Source organism: Centrocercus urophasianus, unplaced genomic scaffold (assembly GCF_019232065.1).
Source record: "Centrocercus urophasianus isolate 14NV4802_14NV808 unplaced genomic scaffold, USGS_Curo_1.0 seq_1218, whole genome shotgun sequence".
NCBI classification, from domain to species: Eukaryota; Metazoa; Chordata; class Aves; order Galliformes; family Phasianidae; genus Centrocercus; species Centrocercus urophasianus.
Window position 1 is genome coordinate 11541 of NW_024884385.1, and position 15735 is coordinate 27275.

The following is a 15735-nucleotide window of genomic DNA, read 5'->3' on the forward strand; positions in this document are numbered from 1 at the left end:
AAATCTGTCTGACCGCTGGGTGTCTATCACTCCTCCTCCTCATGAGGGTCAGTCCAATGACATTTCTATGGCAGCAGGAGTTCTGCAGACTGCAGTCAAACCAAACTCTATTTTTTTCGATTGTCTTTGCTTTTCAGAAATAATCCTCTGTTTGTCTGTGATAACAGCAAGCATTTATTACAAAGACAGGTAATTGCACCTTTACTGAATTTCCCCAGCCAATAATCAGTGTTAAATTATCCTTCCAGCAAAGGCTACAGGGATACATGTCTGGGCGAAGGCTTATGTCATCTCGAGGCACATTGGTAATTCTTTGCTTGGAGATCATGTCAAGTATCTTCACGCCCTGAAAGTTTAAACAGAAGAGGACTTTATTCAGCATGATAAACTCCTAACCACCAGAGCCCATACGATTTTGCACTGTTTGACAGCCGTAGCAGTTTTTGTAAGTTGCAGGGTACAGATGAAAACACCAACACAAAAAGCTGTTGATACAATGACCAACCTAACCCAGGATGTAACAGGAGAAATGGTAAGATCAGAATAAACTGACACTTGAACTGTACTCGTCAAATAAAAAGACATAAAGAATGAATGAGGAGCAGATCAGCAGCTCAAGTCATGAACCATTCCAGATTGTTTGGGCTTATTAGTTGAAGAAACAAAAGCATCCCATGCGCTTCCATAACACTCCTCATAGAGAAACCAAAATTTTCATCTCAGAAAAAAAGATGTGAAGCAACAACTCATTAATATAAATGACATCAATCTCTACTTCTCTAAAAATGCATTTATACTCTTATGCTGAAAGGGAAAAACAAGCATATTTAAATGATGTTTGGTTTTACACAGTGTGATTTTTCACTGCCTCCTCAGGAAATATCCCAAACTAGCAGAACAAAAAGTTTAAAGAAAGGAAGATTAAAGTTATTTTAGAAGGAGAGAGAGCACTGAAGAGCTATTAATCAGATTTTTCCATACCATTTAGAAAAGGCGAGCTATAACCTTTCCACTAGCAAAATAGAGATTAATTCACATTAAGTAATAACTTGCTTCTTTGTGATTTAATAGCAAATGTTGCAAGAAAAAAAAAAAACAACAACAACAACAACAAAAAACAAAAAACAAAAACCCAAAGCAATTTAGCAGGTATTTCCCTTAAGCTCAGTGAACAGAAAAACAAGTCTTATGATCACAGAAAAGGGGATGGAAGGAACCTTGAAAGGTCAGCATCCAGGATGCCATTCCATGTTAGAATTTTTCTAGTGACAAAACTGATTTAAAAGATTCCCCTGCCTGTTTCTGTTCCCCCTGACTGCAGGTTTCTGTGTCCCCAGCTGCACCAGTTCAAGTGTCTGTAAGTCAAAGAATCTCAATATGAGGGTCATGGCATACGCCACGTTTTGTCTCCCTAACCCTCACCTCCCCTTTTTGTTTTTTCAAACTTAAATTGCAGGAAGCAATAAGTGCTACAGAAGGGAACAGAAACACTCCTACTGGCATCTCTTAGGCTAAAAGTCATCAAACGTTAAAATTAAAAAAAAAACCCAACCCAGCAAAGCAACAAAAACCAACCAACGAACAAAACACACATAAACAAAACAAGAACAAAAACTACGTAACAGTTTCTGCAGAGAACAAATCTCTGGGTAACACAGAGAAGGATCTCATTCTTTGTGTTTTCTAAGCTCATTTTATAAAGTCTGCAATCTTGCTTGAACTGTTTTTTAATAAATCTGCCTTTCATTAATCTCATCACTTTGTCTTCCAGGATTATTTTCAAACAAGTGACCCATATCACATCTGTTTTTCTACAAGGCAAACAAATCCTACACAGGGTAGACTAACTTACATTTAAAGTGGCTCTCAAGTCAGCAGGATAGAATCCTCTATAGATAAAGCATGCCATGTGCACTGTAACTGACAGGAATTCCTGAGTCAATTTCCTATCATGATGGAAACAAATGCCTGTTTCTGAGGGAGTGAGGCATGCTAAGGGTTTTGTCCTCACGTATCTGTCTGTAGAACTTAGACTCTTGGTCATGGAGGAAGAGGAGGGCACAGTGGCAAGCATGTTATGTGAACACTTGAAAACAGAAATTAGACCTTGCCAAAATAACCTGAAGCCCATCTCAAAATACCCGATGTCTCACAAGCTCACACGCAGTGTGTAATAAAATAATAATAATAAAAAAACAAAAAGCACAAGAAAATAATAACTGGAGAGAAAGTAAGCAGCTTGGCTATATGGGATTTTCTCTAGTTTGGAAAGGAAAAGAGGAACAAAAACCTCACTACAGAATGAAGAAAATTTTAAAAAGGTAAAGGGGGAAGGGAAAAGGCCAATAACCAAACATATTAATCTTTTGGAGGGCAAGTGTCATTTCATTTTTCATTGAAAGATAGGCCCTGAGCATGGCTTTTTGTCTCTGACAGATGGCTCTCAACATTTTATTAGTATGCTGTGTTCTGATGTGGCACATCATCTCTAGGGATAGCTCTCCTCAACTGTCCTATCCATTCCCTGCAGATTCACCCAGAATATATATTTTAATTGTATGGCTCTGAAAAGAACAAAACCTTTCAGTCATAACCTATTGCTGTAACAATCAAGCACTTGCTTAAGTTGCAGTCATTAAAGGGAAGCAAATAAACAAAAAGTCTACCTTTAACAACTTCATACCAAACTGCTTTTTAAAAAGAATAAAAGAACAACAGCTTTAAAATATTTTAATGAATGCTTCCTTCAGTAGGGAAAATAGAAGAAGAAAGAAAATAAACGTTTTCACAAGTACCCACGTCACATTTCAAAACAAAAATTTGGAATTCAGACATGATGCTTTACTTAAAATCTCTCACTGTTGAGCTTTAAAACACAGACCTTGACCCATTAATTACATATACAGTGTTAGGTGAAATGCAACACTCAGCATGAAAGCAATGTTTCCCTTTAAACAATGAATTGCTCTCTTAGCAAAAAGGGCCCATTTTCTCTTAAGTCTAGCCTTTTGAGTAGTCTAACAGAATTTTTTACATCTGCAACATTAGCAATACATATTATGTTGTCAGTTCAGTATGAATTTTGAAAACTTAGAGTTTTGCAGGGGGGAGGATGAAAAGGGGGCAATATACTTTTAATAAAGAAGAGTTCACATTGGCATTATTTCTTCAATAGTTTGCTCCACTGAAATCTTTCAATAACAGTGTAATGCAGAGGTGTTTTTGCTCTTTTAAGAGAGGTGGCAAACACTTACCATGTTATTGGCCCAAGCAATTAAGTGTCCTCTCCATTTTACATTCCTTATGTTTCCTTCCCCTTCATGTAAAACGGAAGGCTTCCATCTATTCATCCAGCCTCTCTCATACAGCAGTAACTACAAAGAAGAGCATCAAGAAATATTTCTGTGACACAGTGCTGCATGCAAACAAAGGGAGTGGGCTTTTGTTTCCTTATCTCTTAATCTGCTTGAATTTAATGGCAATGAGAAATACACACATACCATAAAAGAGAATGTAATCAGATGTTTTCATGAAGTACATTAACAATGAGAATCTTACATACCACAGAAATCAAGTTACTTTCACAGCAATATTAATCAGCAGCCCTCCTATGAAGCTTCTTCCAAAGAATGGAAAGCATGATTATTTCTATTTTAAAGATAAAGCAACAAAGGTATGTGAGAACTTAAGCACTTGTGGCAGCACTTAAGAAAGGTGGAAAGAAACCAGGCTATCTCACAGCTATCCACTGATCAGGCGACAGGCACTTTCTTTCCTCCAAAAAGCAGAAGACGGTAAGAAAGCATCCCTTGTAGTCAAAACGATCAAAGACCTCCAAGCCTACAGCCTTGTGCTTGGCCCCACGTGGGACCACATACAGCTCTCAACAGGACTCGAGAAGAGATGCTGCACGATCCCAGACATGCAAACCATGCTGCAGAATCAGCACTGCTGAAGGTGTGACTGGGTATACCAGGCTCTGCAAATAAAGAAGGAATTTGTCGTGTCTAGAAGCACGGAGCATTTTTTTTCTAATACTTTGTAGAGCAAAGAAAAACACTGCTACATTCCCACAGTCTGCCTGGCAGTTTAACTACTGCCCAGTTTCTGTGTGATTTCAGGAAGTTATTCATTAAGATCGTAACACAGAAGCGCTTAAAGCAATGCAAAGCTCAGTGCTTGCAGGGACAAATAAGGGAGGTACCAATGTGGACCACTTTTGCCTCAGTACAAACACAGGCCAAACCTGAACCCTGTCTGACAAAGTGCAGGAGGACCGTTAAGAAGTGTAAAATTGCAATCTTGTGGATCTAATAAGTTACTACTGCTCGTATTTAAGATCCAGATGTACATGCTGGATGCGCAAGGCTTCTCTGTGCCACCCCTATTTGCATAAATAAGCCAAATGAGAAGACAATATTTGCTTAAAATAACGTACTCTTAATTTTTTTTTTTAAAGGTAATTACACGGACTGCTTATCTTTAAAGGTAATTACACAGACTGCTTATCTCTCCTAAAGCCACAAGATGGCACCACAATACAAATATTTTCTCCGAAAGTTTAACACAGTCACTATGCAGGATGTTCCTCAAACTTTCAAAGGAAGCGCATCACTGACATCAAGCATCTCACCTGAGCACCAAAAGGGCTCCCACTTAGAGCCCTCCTGAAATGACCCAGTGCCTGTCCCACAGCCCGCACGAAGTACTCTGCCTCAGAGAGTCTCCATCCATCAAAAGGCCAGGCAGCAAAACTCTCACGGAACATGTTACTTTATAGCAAGTATAATAAAAGCATTGAAACCAGGATAACATCTACGCTCATGAGGCTGTGACATGCAGAGGAGTGTGCCTGAGCTATCTGGTAGGTAGACACGAACCAGGAGCACTACGCAATTGAAATGAATTAGCTGCTATTAGAAGCTGAGGATGTTACTTACATTTTTAGGTGTCCTGCTGATTCCTTTTCTAGTTCACAAGCTCCCAATGAAAAAGAATAGCCACCCAGGTGCTGCTTTCAATACAGTCCATAAAAGGACTTGCTGGACATGGCTGCAAAAACTGACGTGGATGATGTGAGGTAAAAATGGCTGCTACTGGTTACCTGAAGTTTGTTATGATAATGACTGATCTGTGATTTAACTTAACCTGCTGCACACAGAATCCAGCTGTTTCAGGGAATGATGTTTTCTAGTTATTTTGCTACTTTTCATGGCTTGTGAACACCATGCTTTTTCATGCCTCTCTACCCAAGTAAAAGCTGTAAGAAAATAATTCACCTGTTGTAAGTTGTAAGGAGAAAAGAAAAATGAAATCCTGCTTCAGCCTGTGCTTAACTCTACACCTACTTAATGAAATGCCCAAAAGAAGGGCTGTAGAAGACTTCAGCTTGATACTTACTTGTAAAAAACAGCAAGTGAAACTGAATCACTGCAGCACCCCAAACTCCCCATTTCACATCAGGAAGTACAATAGATCCAACACTGAAGCTAGCAGACACTCAACAGAATGGCTTCCAAACAAAAAGGTTTTCATCTCAAAATGCGCTTTACTACTGTATCTGCAATAGAATTACACCCACTTTACTGATACTTAATGTGTTTTGTTTATTATTTCTTACAACAATTACATCCAAATACTGAGATACTGAACACACAACTTTTGTGATTTTTAACTACTATCCACTGAATACTGCTCTTTCAAAATAAGCAGCCTAATTTATTTCTTGGTCCTCCTTTCCATCTTCGTAATGAAATATTCATTACACCAGAAAGCCATTTAAAGCTTCAGTAGCAGCTAGACACATAAGAATTCCCCACCATTCCTGAAGGGGTTCCTCCAACTACCTCCTTTCCTTCTTTCGTAGGGGAAAAATATTTTAGGGCTTTCTTCCCCATAAATCCCATATTTTGGCAGTCAGCCAAAATATTATATTTCAACAGCAGACACAAAATCACTTTCTTGCATTCTCTGCAATAGAGTTTATACTTTCCCTTTTTTGATTTGCCCCGGTAAATCTTCCTAGCTCTTTGTTACAATACAGTAGTGCTTAGAATGCACTTCCAGCATCTCTCACATGTACTGCAACATGGTAACACAGCCACAACAAAAGAAAACGAACTTTGACTGGAAGGGTGCCCATCCACATTCCTTCAAAGGCAGTGAAATTTCCTTATAGCTCACTACTAATTATTTTACAGGCCTTCTTAACTGCTTCTGCTTGTCTACTGGATTGCTGGGAAAAAAGACCCATTGAAATGTATGAGGTGAAGAGTGTGCAGGACACTTTTTGCTTTTGAGTTAAAATAATTCTCTTGGATTAGTGAATACATCTCTCCATATCTTTCACTACCAGGAGATTAAACTCCTCTGAGAGCATAACATTCTATTTGCAGAGTGCATCCACTAAAGAGAATAGTGCTTGAATTTAATGGAGCTTATCATGCAATTAGCATTAACACTAATTGCATGTAATCCCAGCCTTTAAACTGTGTACAGGAATTCTCTGAATACAGAGACCAATGACCGCAGCTTCAGTGGTATCAATACACAAACATAACTCGATTTAATTTCACTTCTCTTCTCCACACAATTACTTTGTTTCAAAACAGTGTCTTTGCTGTAAAGATCTGGAGGACTTTCACTGATGCTAAAGGCTGAGATTTCCATTTGTAACTGAAGAGCCACCCTTCCTTTCCCTATGGCAGCACTGTTGGATTAGTTTTCACATTCAGTGAAGTAATACTAGGAGAAGTATTTTCTTTATCTTGTTCTCTGTTTGCCCAGGTGTGAAGATGTACCTACCCATGGCTATTCTCTGTATTTTGGCACCCGTCCTATCAACTCATTTCTCAGCCAGGCCAGATCACAAAAACCTAAGATGCTACTGCCATATTTACAACTGATCACAATAGATTTTTATTGTTCTAAGCATAAAAACAACATTTACAGGCACAGCCCAGATTAACAGATACCTGAGGGTAACACAGACCAGCATGCCACATGAAGACGTACTGTTTAATCATGCATCCCTAGGAATGGAATAGCATATAGCAACAATAAAATATTATCACTCCTGTGTGGAGCAGCAATGGACCAATGGACTTGAGGGAAAGCAAGCATGGAGGCAGCCAACAGTGCTGGAAGAGAAGCAATGGCAGTGGGACATGCAGCAGCTACTGCCCTGTAGTCCATGGGCTATAAACTACAAGACGAAAAGCTAGAAATTTTGAAGCTTTTCATGCAAACAAATGCCACAGGAGTTTTATAAGGCTATACCTTCAATGACTCAGCTGCTAGGTTCCAGCTGCCACCTATTCACAAACAGCTACAGAATTAACACCTTTGAAAGCAAGTTCAGCAGGCTTGCAGACAGAAGCACAAGCTCTCACACATTCCATGTGTTTCGATCCTCTTTGCTTGCCACCTCAGGCAGTGAAACAAGTTTTCCACACGGAATTTAGTAAAACACAAAACATGCACGCAGGCCTACAATCCATTCTCTCTTCACACAAACCAAATTTGTGCATTACACCACACGATGAACATATTTTTTCCTTCTTCATTATGAAAATCAAACCTCCTTTGAACACAACCAATAAAGCTCCTTATTAAGTAAACAAAAGATGTTAACCTCCCTGTTGAAGTCCAGTCTGTTGAATAGTACAGGATACATCTGGGCACCATTCATTACTGCACACAAATGTCAGACCTGCACTGTTGTGGCTAGCTTCCTTGCTGCTACAGCTTGCTCCGTGTTTATGGTAAATTATCCAATGCATGGACAGAAACTGCCAAAGTATTTACTCCTTCACTTTAAGTAGACCTTTGACTATTTACTGACATTTTATAGCTTACAAAGCAATCTGCCTTTCTTGTCTGCCGCTCTTCTACCCAACATAATGCCAAACAGCTGACTATCTGCTTTCTAAAAATGGACTGTGCTGCAAACAGCATCCTGACAATTTGTCAAAGTAGTCCAACCAGTTATTATGAAGTACATATCATAGGGTTCAGAGGTAAAGGTCACTTACTTACTCATGAAGCAAAGTGCATCTGCTGACACTAAAAAGCAGACAATTAAACAAAAAAACAGAGACATTCCCTGCCAGGCTTGACTTTTAACATACAAAATTCACCACCCTCAACAGCAGTTGCACAACAATGCTACTTCTCTTACTGTCTGTGCACTGTTGACAACTGCTATCCTTTTTCTGTGTACAATGTTGCTCCATTGGGAATGGAAAGGAATTCAGGTTGTCTTGCTTTGTGTCTCAGACAGGAGATGCAGTGGATCCTGCTCAAGCTTCTAATATTGAAATCATATTTTCAAGTTTTTGAAATGAGGAATTTGCTTCGGGCAACACTAAGCTCCCTCTGCTTTTGTAACAGACAAAGTAGAGTCTGATATTCAACCCTGGATATCCATACGCTCAGATGCTAACTCTGAGAGAATGAATGGGACAAAACCATTTTTAGATTAATCAGCATTTGAAAAGCAGCTCTTATAGTTCATCTTCTCTAGCAACAGAAATACAGTCCATATTAAAAATTTGCCTTTAAATATTTCCATCATGTATGTTTTGTATATACATATGATGTAGCTACAGGTAAATATGTAACTGTTTGCACTCACAGGGTAAATACTCACTTTTATCTTGGCTCTCCAGCTTAAATTGTTTTGGATTGGATACTCAAATTAATAGTTATCATGGAAAATGCATCCTTTAAGATACTGAATACTCTCCTCCCATATTGGGTCAGTAGTCGTTCGCTGAGTTGTGCTGGGTCCCCACTACTATGTTATGCTGAAATCCTCACTGTGAAAGCTTAATTAGCACAAATTCAGTAGAGTGACTCAATCATTCCAGGTGATTCATCCTCATAGGAACTTCACTACAAAAACCTTCTTGTCCGAGTCCTGAACTTAATCAAAACATGGAATAGGGACCCTCTTCAATGCCCCTGCCAAGAAGGAAACCTCCAGTTGCCCTGCTCTCCTAAGTTCTCTTTACATATGAGGCAGTAGCTGATACCTTTACTTTGGAACTGAAATATCCTTCAGTCTTCTCTCTTCGTTGGTTCTGCCTCTTTAACCCTCTGGATATAATGGATACTCAGACTCTGCAATAACCTTCATTTAGGTGATGTACTGGGAAAGATCGGCGCTCTAATGGTTAAATGAAGAACACTTTGTTTTCAGCTCTAACACCCTCATTTAGTTGGCTTTTACCCTGTTATTTGTTAAGATTACACCCTTTCTTAAAAGGTAGAAGGTTATGGCCTTCAATAGTACAGTATTTGTCTTTTCCCTTGCTTTGAAGCTCTACTGTCTGCTCCGGAAAAGAATGCTCTGTTATTTACAATATACAGTATTATTATTTCAGGGTTACCATCATCTGCCAAGCCATCACAACTGTGATGTAGTTAATTGCAGAGAAAAAGGAAGGGGAGCAAGGAAAGGCTTTTTTTTAGTATGGTGCCCATTGCTTCTCTCTGAGATCATGACAACATTTCTGTAATACCTTTTTTTTTTTTTTTTTAATGCAGAGATAATACAGATAACAATCATTCATTGGGGGAAAAAAAAGGGGTGTGTATGAAGAAGCTTTTCCAGCCCTAAAGGAAGCTAATGATACTATCCCAAGCTTAAAGAAAGTTCTTTACTTTCAGAAACAAGAGCTTTAGCAAGCAATTGAAATTAGTTAATTGGTTTGTAATGTAATTTAGAAGAAAAAGACGCTCTTACAAGACTCCAGCACAGGCCTAGCTAAGCAACTGTATATGGTTACATGCAAAGTGGAGTTGAAGTTCCAACAATCTGTGACAATTTAAGCAATTACCCCAGGGAGCACTGCTCTCAAGTCAGCTTTAAGTCAGGCTGCACTTCTAAGACACAGCAAATCTCAACACCACACAGCAGCTCACATCAATTCCTACCATCCACCCATCTCTGGAACTGAGCAGCTGCAACACACATCCCCAAAGCAAAGTGCTTCTCTCCTGTGCTCTGTTTATTTCGTTAAAGACACTGTAGCTTCCCTCGGACATTTGCAAAATGCCCTACAGCATGCCTTTGAACTAAAGGCATATTTTTTACATGTATTACATTGTTACAAAGAACAGCCTATTTCTCAAAAGAGAGAAAATTAAGGATGCAGTAACTTACAGCTCCTCACGCTCCATTCACAGAAGCACTACAATTAAGGATCCCACTGAGGCAGATGCTTGGCTATACAATTAATAAATTTAAGCAGATCTTAAAGTGCTCTTCTGACATGAGACAAAACAATACAGAACTCAGGGGGAGGTGCCATTCACGCTTTCTGTGTGCATGTGTGGTTTGGCTTCTCTGTTTTGTAAACTGTAAACCAAAATCAGCATGAAATTTATGGTACAAAATCAAGAGCATCTTTCTCGTGTCCTGTGATACCAACATACATAATAAAACTAGTTTGAGTAAGTGATGAAATTCCTTTCTGGCTTCTTTTGTCTGCTCTAATAATGTCAGAAAACAATGAAAAAAAAATATGCTCACACACATAATATCACCATCTCCCAAAGTAACGAAAAAACTAATGACAGACCCCAGAGCATTTGGATAAAGAATTCACGTACTTTACATCATTTAACTGCATGCAGCTCAGGCAAGGAGCACAGTGTAATAGTCTTAAGCAAACCTTTTCTCTTAAGATTGATATGAGCAAGGATAGCCATGTTTCCACAGCAGCATCACAACCCGAAAGAATTGTCTTCCCAAAGCTCCACCCTCCATGCAGGTGGAGCTGGAGAGGCGGAGTGCCTCTTACAATGTCAGTTATGAAATAGTTGAAGTCACGGAATCCTAGAATGGCCTGGGTTGAAAAGGAGCACAATGCTCATCCAGTTCCAACCCCCTGCTGTGTGCAGGTCACCAACCAGCAGCCCAGGCTGCCCAGAGCCACATCCAGCCTGGCCTTGAGTGCCTGCAGGGATGGCACATCCACAGCCTCCTTGGGCAACCTGTCCCAGTGCCTCACCACCCTCTGGAGGAAAAAAATAATGGGAAGTGGTTCAGGCCCCTTTCTCTGGGTTCTTGTGGAAGAACTCCCCACTGCCTGCTGACTGTAAGCGGCTTCTCAGCTTTGGACTTCATGAGAGGTATAAAGAGCAGAGATGTTTATCCAGGCTTTTTTCTTTTCAGAAAAACAATATCTTTGATAAATAGGTAAGTGGGATTTAACCTTCTGAATCTTCATAGAGCGTTTTGTTGCTGTCATTATATAAGGTAATATGCTCCTTTTGGAGGAAAGGAGAAAAGAGGAATGGCTTCTATCACAAGGATAAAAGGTTTTATTTGTTGGTTTTATGTATCAATAAAATCAAATTACAGGTGTCAAGGGACATCTATTTCAATGCTAAATACCTTATGTTAAGATGTCAATTAAAGTTTTCCTGAGGAGGAAAGTTCCTCAGCAAAAAATGAATGCATTAAAAACAAGTATACCGTTCCCCAGAGGACAGAATATAAAACAACCTGTCAAGTAATCAAAGATAACCAAAGAGAATGTGTTAACTTCCTGATGTTTTTTTCTGTTCGGCATCAGGTGATTGCAAGCTCTTTTACCACCTGACGGAGTCCTGTTCCATTAATTCCCTGCCTCTCTCTTTCTACACTTTTATCATGACTAAAAAGCTTCACAAGCTGGTGGCTGACAAAGACATACACTGACTATGCATCATTTTAAGGATACCACTAGCTCTTACCAACCTGCAAAAACTGTCAAACATGCACACTACTTACAAAAGAAAAAAAACAAACAGCTATTCATTGAACAATATTGAGCTGCTAAAGAAAATTAAGCTGCATGAAGCATGATGAGTCTGTACTTCTTACATGCTGGTAAGGCTGAGCCAGGGCATTCAGTTTGATGCATCTAAAAGTGAGGATTGTTCATCCTTAATTCATAAGAGAAGGCAAAAGGAAAATTTCATGAATTTAAGAAACTGTTCCAAATCAAACTTCTCATATTTTAACTGAAAATATGCAACATGACAAAGCATACTTGTTGGACCTGGAAATATCTGTATTCTGAAGGTCAAAATTGCCGCCTGGACCAATAAAATACCACGATGGACACATAAAAATAGAAGACTGTCCAGATAGGAGACTTGAATTACATACATACAAATACTCTATCCAGAGATTTCCTGAGCAACTTAAAAAAAAAACAAAACAAAAACAAAAACAAACAAACAAACAGAAAAAAAACAAAAAAAAAAAACCCACAAAAATTCTCAAACACCAATGCCAACATATATTGTAAAAAAGAGCAGTATTAAAGTTTAACTTCTGCTCCCAAACCATGTAAAAACGAAAACGCTGCCCTAGGAAATGCAATTAGCTGGTTTTTTTTCAGGCTAGAAGGACAGAAGTAGTTTTACTTTGACACTGTACTCATTGCAACATGATTTTAACATAGCAAGTGTGTTACTTTTTCCTGAAATGAATGTTAATTAAGAATGTGGTGGAATACAATGTATGAAGAGAAGGAAAAAATAGAGCAATTTTCTTTAGGTGTCATCTACCACAGATACACACTTTCTGAGCACCTTTTAAAAGCTATTTAAAGGTAGCCTAAGTTAATTTCACCGCGACTGCTTACCTTTTTTCCTCCTGTTACAAACTGCTTGAAGTGGGATCTTACAAAATGAGGATGAACAGCAACAATCTGAGTATTAACAGAGAAGAAAACGTGTATTACAGCTGAAATAAGAGTTTCAGAGAGCACTGTATCAATTTTTAAAGTAGACAACCCTTTGCAAAATATCAAATATTACAGCTGAGGTTCTGAAGTAGAGATGAAATCTTTCAGACATCTTAGTTTGCTTCTCTGTCCTACTGCTTTTGCTTAGAAAAAAAAAGAAAATCCTCCATATTGTAGGGCATGTGAGTTGTCACATTCCTGACACGGAGGGTCACGGGCAGAACAATTACTTTTTTGCACATCAGGCAGCAGAATGAGGACCACGTGGCATCGGATCACCACAAGCATTCCTGCAAGTGAGACTTCTTTGTGACCTTCCTAGAGGACACAGCTTGGTGTTGTCACATTGCTTAACCAACCTTTCTAGTGTACCTCACAAAGCACCAGCCTCACACTCGGACTGATCAGCTGGGTCTAGTGTGTTGAATCAGAGAGCCAAAAAAGTGCTTTGTTTTACATGTGAGTGTGGGCAGCAGGACAACAGGAGCCAAGTAAGTTGTATTCAACGTGTGTAAAAACTTAGTATGCTCATTTTTTTCCCCCTCCAAAAGCAGATGCAAACACCGAAGACCCTAAGCAGCAAAATGCAATAATTTGCACACGCCGCCATTTCTCCTGCAGTAAAAATATACGTTGATAAAAAAGCTTAAACCTTCTTATACACCTTCTAGAGGCATTTCTTTAAAGATCCAGCCAGCTCCACTTGTTTTTTCAGAAACTGAGTTCTTTCTTTAACAGATTATATCCGCATCACTACTCATTGCTCTGTCCCAGGATAGGTTTAACAGATATGAATCAGTTGCGAAATATTGACCTCCCAGTTAGTAGAACTCTCAGAATTTATACCACAGATCTACAAAGACAGAAATATGTTGAGACAGGTAACAGCTGAAACAGGACAACTTCTCTTTCGCTTTGCCTTCTGTATTTGAAAAATTCAATAATACTTCTCACAAAACCTAGATCAGCTTTCTTCCTACCTAACCAGATCAAAAGCTTTTATATTGAGATAGATAACTATTTTCTTGTGACTTGAATAACATTACACTGAAGCAGTACTCCTCTCTCATTTAGATTCAGCGTGACCTTACTGTTATTAAAGACAACACAATTGCTAAAGATTAAAACAAGCACTTACTTTAATAGGACAGTCAGATGTTTCATGAAATTCTTCCGCTGAATACAATCCAAACACTTGCACCTAATTTAAAAACAAAAAATATAACAAAGAAATGTATGTAATAACCACCTGACAGTTAAAGGTGAAAGGAAAATGATAATAAGTAGAAGATTAATGTGAATGTTAATAGCTGTATGATCTTCCTGAAGAAAAAAAAAGTCATATTTAATAATGCAGAGTTAATTGAGACTTCATCAGCTACCATTACGGCTTATCGCTAAATATTTTCAGTAGTGCAAAAGTAGTTACTTTAAGTGTTTTTGTTTCCTAAACACAAATTCCTTTTGTTTTAGGTTGATCAAATCTGTTTAACAGATACTGATCTAGGTAAGGTATGAGCAAAATAATAACATTCAGGGGAAGATAAATTAAAAACTCTTCCTTTCTGAGAAGGAACTGGAAGATTTCTTTTCCCCTCCGAGCAATACAGACTTTACATAAGAAAAAAAAATTGCGACAACAAAGCAAAACAAACATGAAAACCATGTTTTCCTGTGTTTCCCGTGTTTCTTGGCATCCTCTCTCCTCCCAGGTGCATTCAGCACTACTTTGTTTCATTCCATGACCACTGGGAATGTCACTCTCTGAAGATTCCTCTCTTCTCCTCTATGTTGATGCTTCAGTACATTTAATAGTCAGCAGTGGAGTTGTAACCATAGGCCATAAGACAGCTATCCAAATTAATTTATCTGAAGAAGGCTCAACACTTATAAAAAAGTATGCTTCTGCTGCCAAGAGAATTAACAGGTTTTTTTTACTGTGGTGGTTTCTTCTCTTTATTTACATAATCGGTACAGAGGTACAAAGTGTAGGAAATTCCATTAGACTTCTTAGATGCTACGAGCCCAGAGTAGGGTTTCCTCTACTCTCTTTTGGTCTCTTGTCTCTTCATGCAATATCCCTTTCTCCTTCCCACGTGAGACGGAGACATCTGAGTTCTTCCAGAGCCTAGGAGTAAACTAGGGCTGAAGACTGATGGCCATGAATTAGTAATTGCTCTACGAATTAGGATTTCCGCAAGGAATAGCAAACGGTTTAATTTTACATTACTATTGTAAGGTGTAGGTCAGAATCCGTTGGAACAAGATCACCTCAGCAGGGAGGGGAAAGAGCACGGCAGGGAGTGGGTCTATGGGAAGCTGTATTTGACAGCACATCTATCTCAGGAAGCTCCCAGACAGGCTAGTCGCTCATCCTTACCATCTGGGAGAGATAATCCCCTCAGCCATTCTGCTCTACATGCTCAACTACAAGCTGGACTAACTCAGAGATCTACATAACCTCTTAACTGTACTGCTATCTCTCAACTCCTTGTGTTGGCAGTGGTGAGGGGACAGCTACAAAAAAAAGCAAAAACACAAATCAGAAACACTGGAGAAAGACCTGCAGAACAAAGCCAGTAAATCCCAGTAATGGGCCACAGAAATAAAGCTTAATGGCTCTATGAAAAGATCAATTCAGCTATCAGAGGACAAAAACCCAGACAGCCAAGAAGACAGAGTGAAAAATTAGAGTTTAGCTAAACAACGAGAGGAACTAAGCTGTCCTCACACTGGCTCCAAGTTTGGCAGTCTCAATAAAGCAAAAATACCTCACAACCCCTCGTCTCCCTTTCAAGCTCGTTTCTGGAGCGCATTTTCTAAGCAGCATTTTCAGCTCTGCCCATTACTGTTAGTGAATACACAGACTCTAAAAACACCCATTGGAAATAATGCCACATCATCGCAGAGCTGTGGTTATGTAAGCCAACCAAAGGGCTATACTTGAGATGGGTCAGACTGTAAGTCTGGAAAACCTTGAGGCTGATGT

General features: G+C 39.0%; 1 protein-coding gene across 1 annotated transcript in view; it reads right to left on the reverse strand.

The window, feature by feature from the left end:
- Positions 1-15735, reverse strand: part of LOC122156468 (vacuolar protein sorting-associated protein 41 homolog) — a 47050-nt gene that overhangs the window by 8873 nt on the left and 22442 nt on the right. Inside the window, exons 4-7 of the mRNA XM_042811214.1 lie at positions 13885-13947; positions 12645-12710; positions 3255-3374; positions 166-346 (exon numbers count right to left, since the gene is read on the reverse strand). Of these exons, the coding sequence (XP_042667148.1) occupies positions 166-346; positions 3255-3374; positions 12645-12710; positions 13885-13947 (430 nt within the window). The remainder of the gene's footprint in view (positions 1-165; positions 347-3254; positions 3375-12644; positions 12711-13884; positions 13948-15735) is intronic.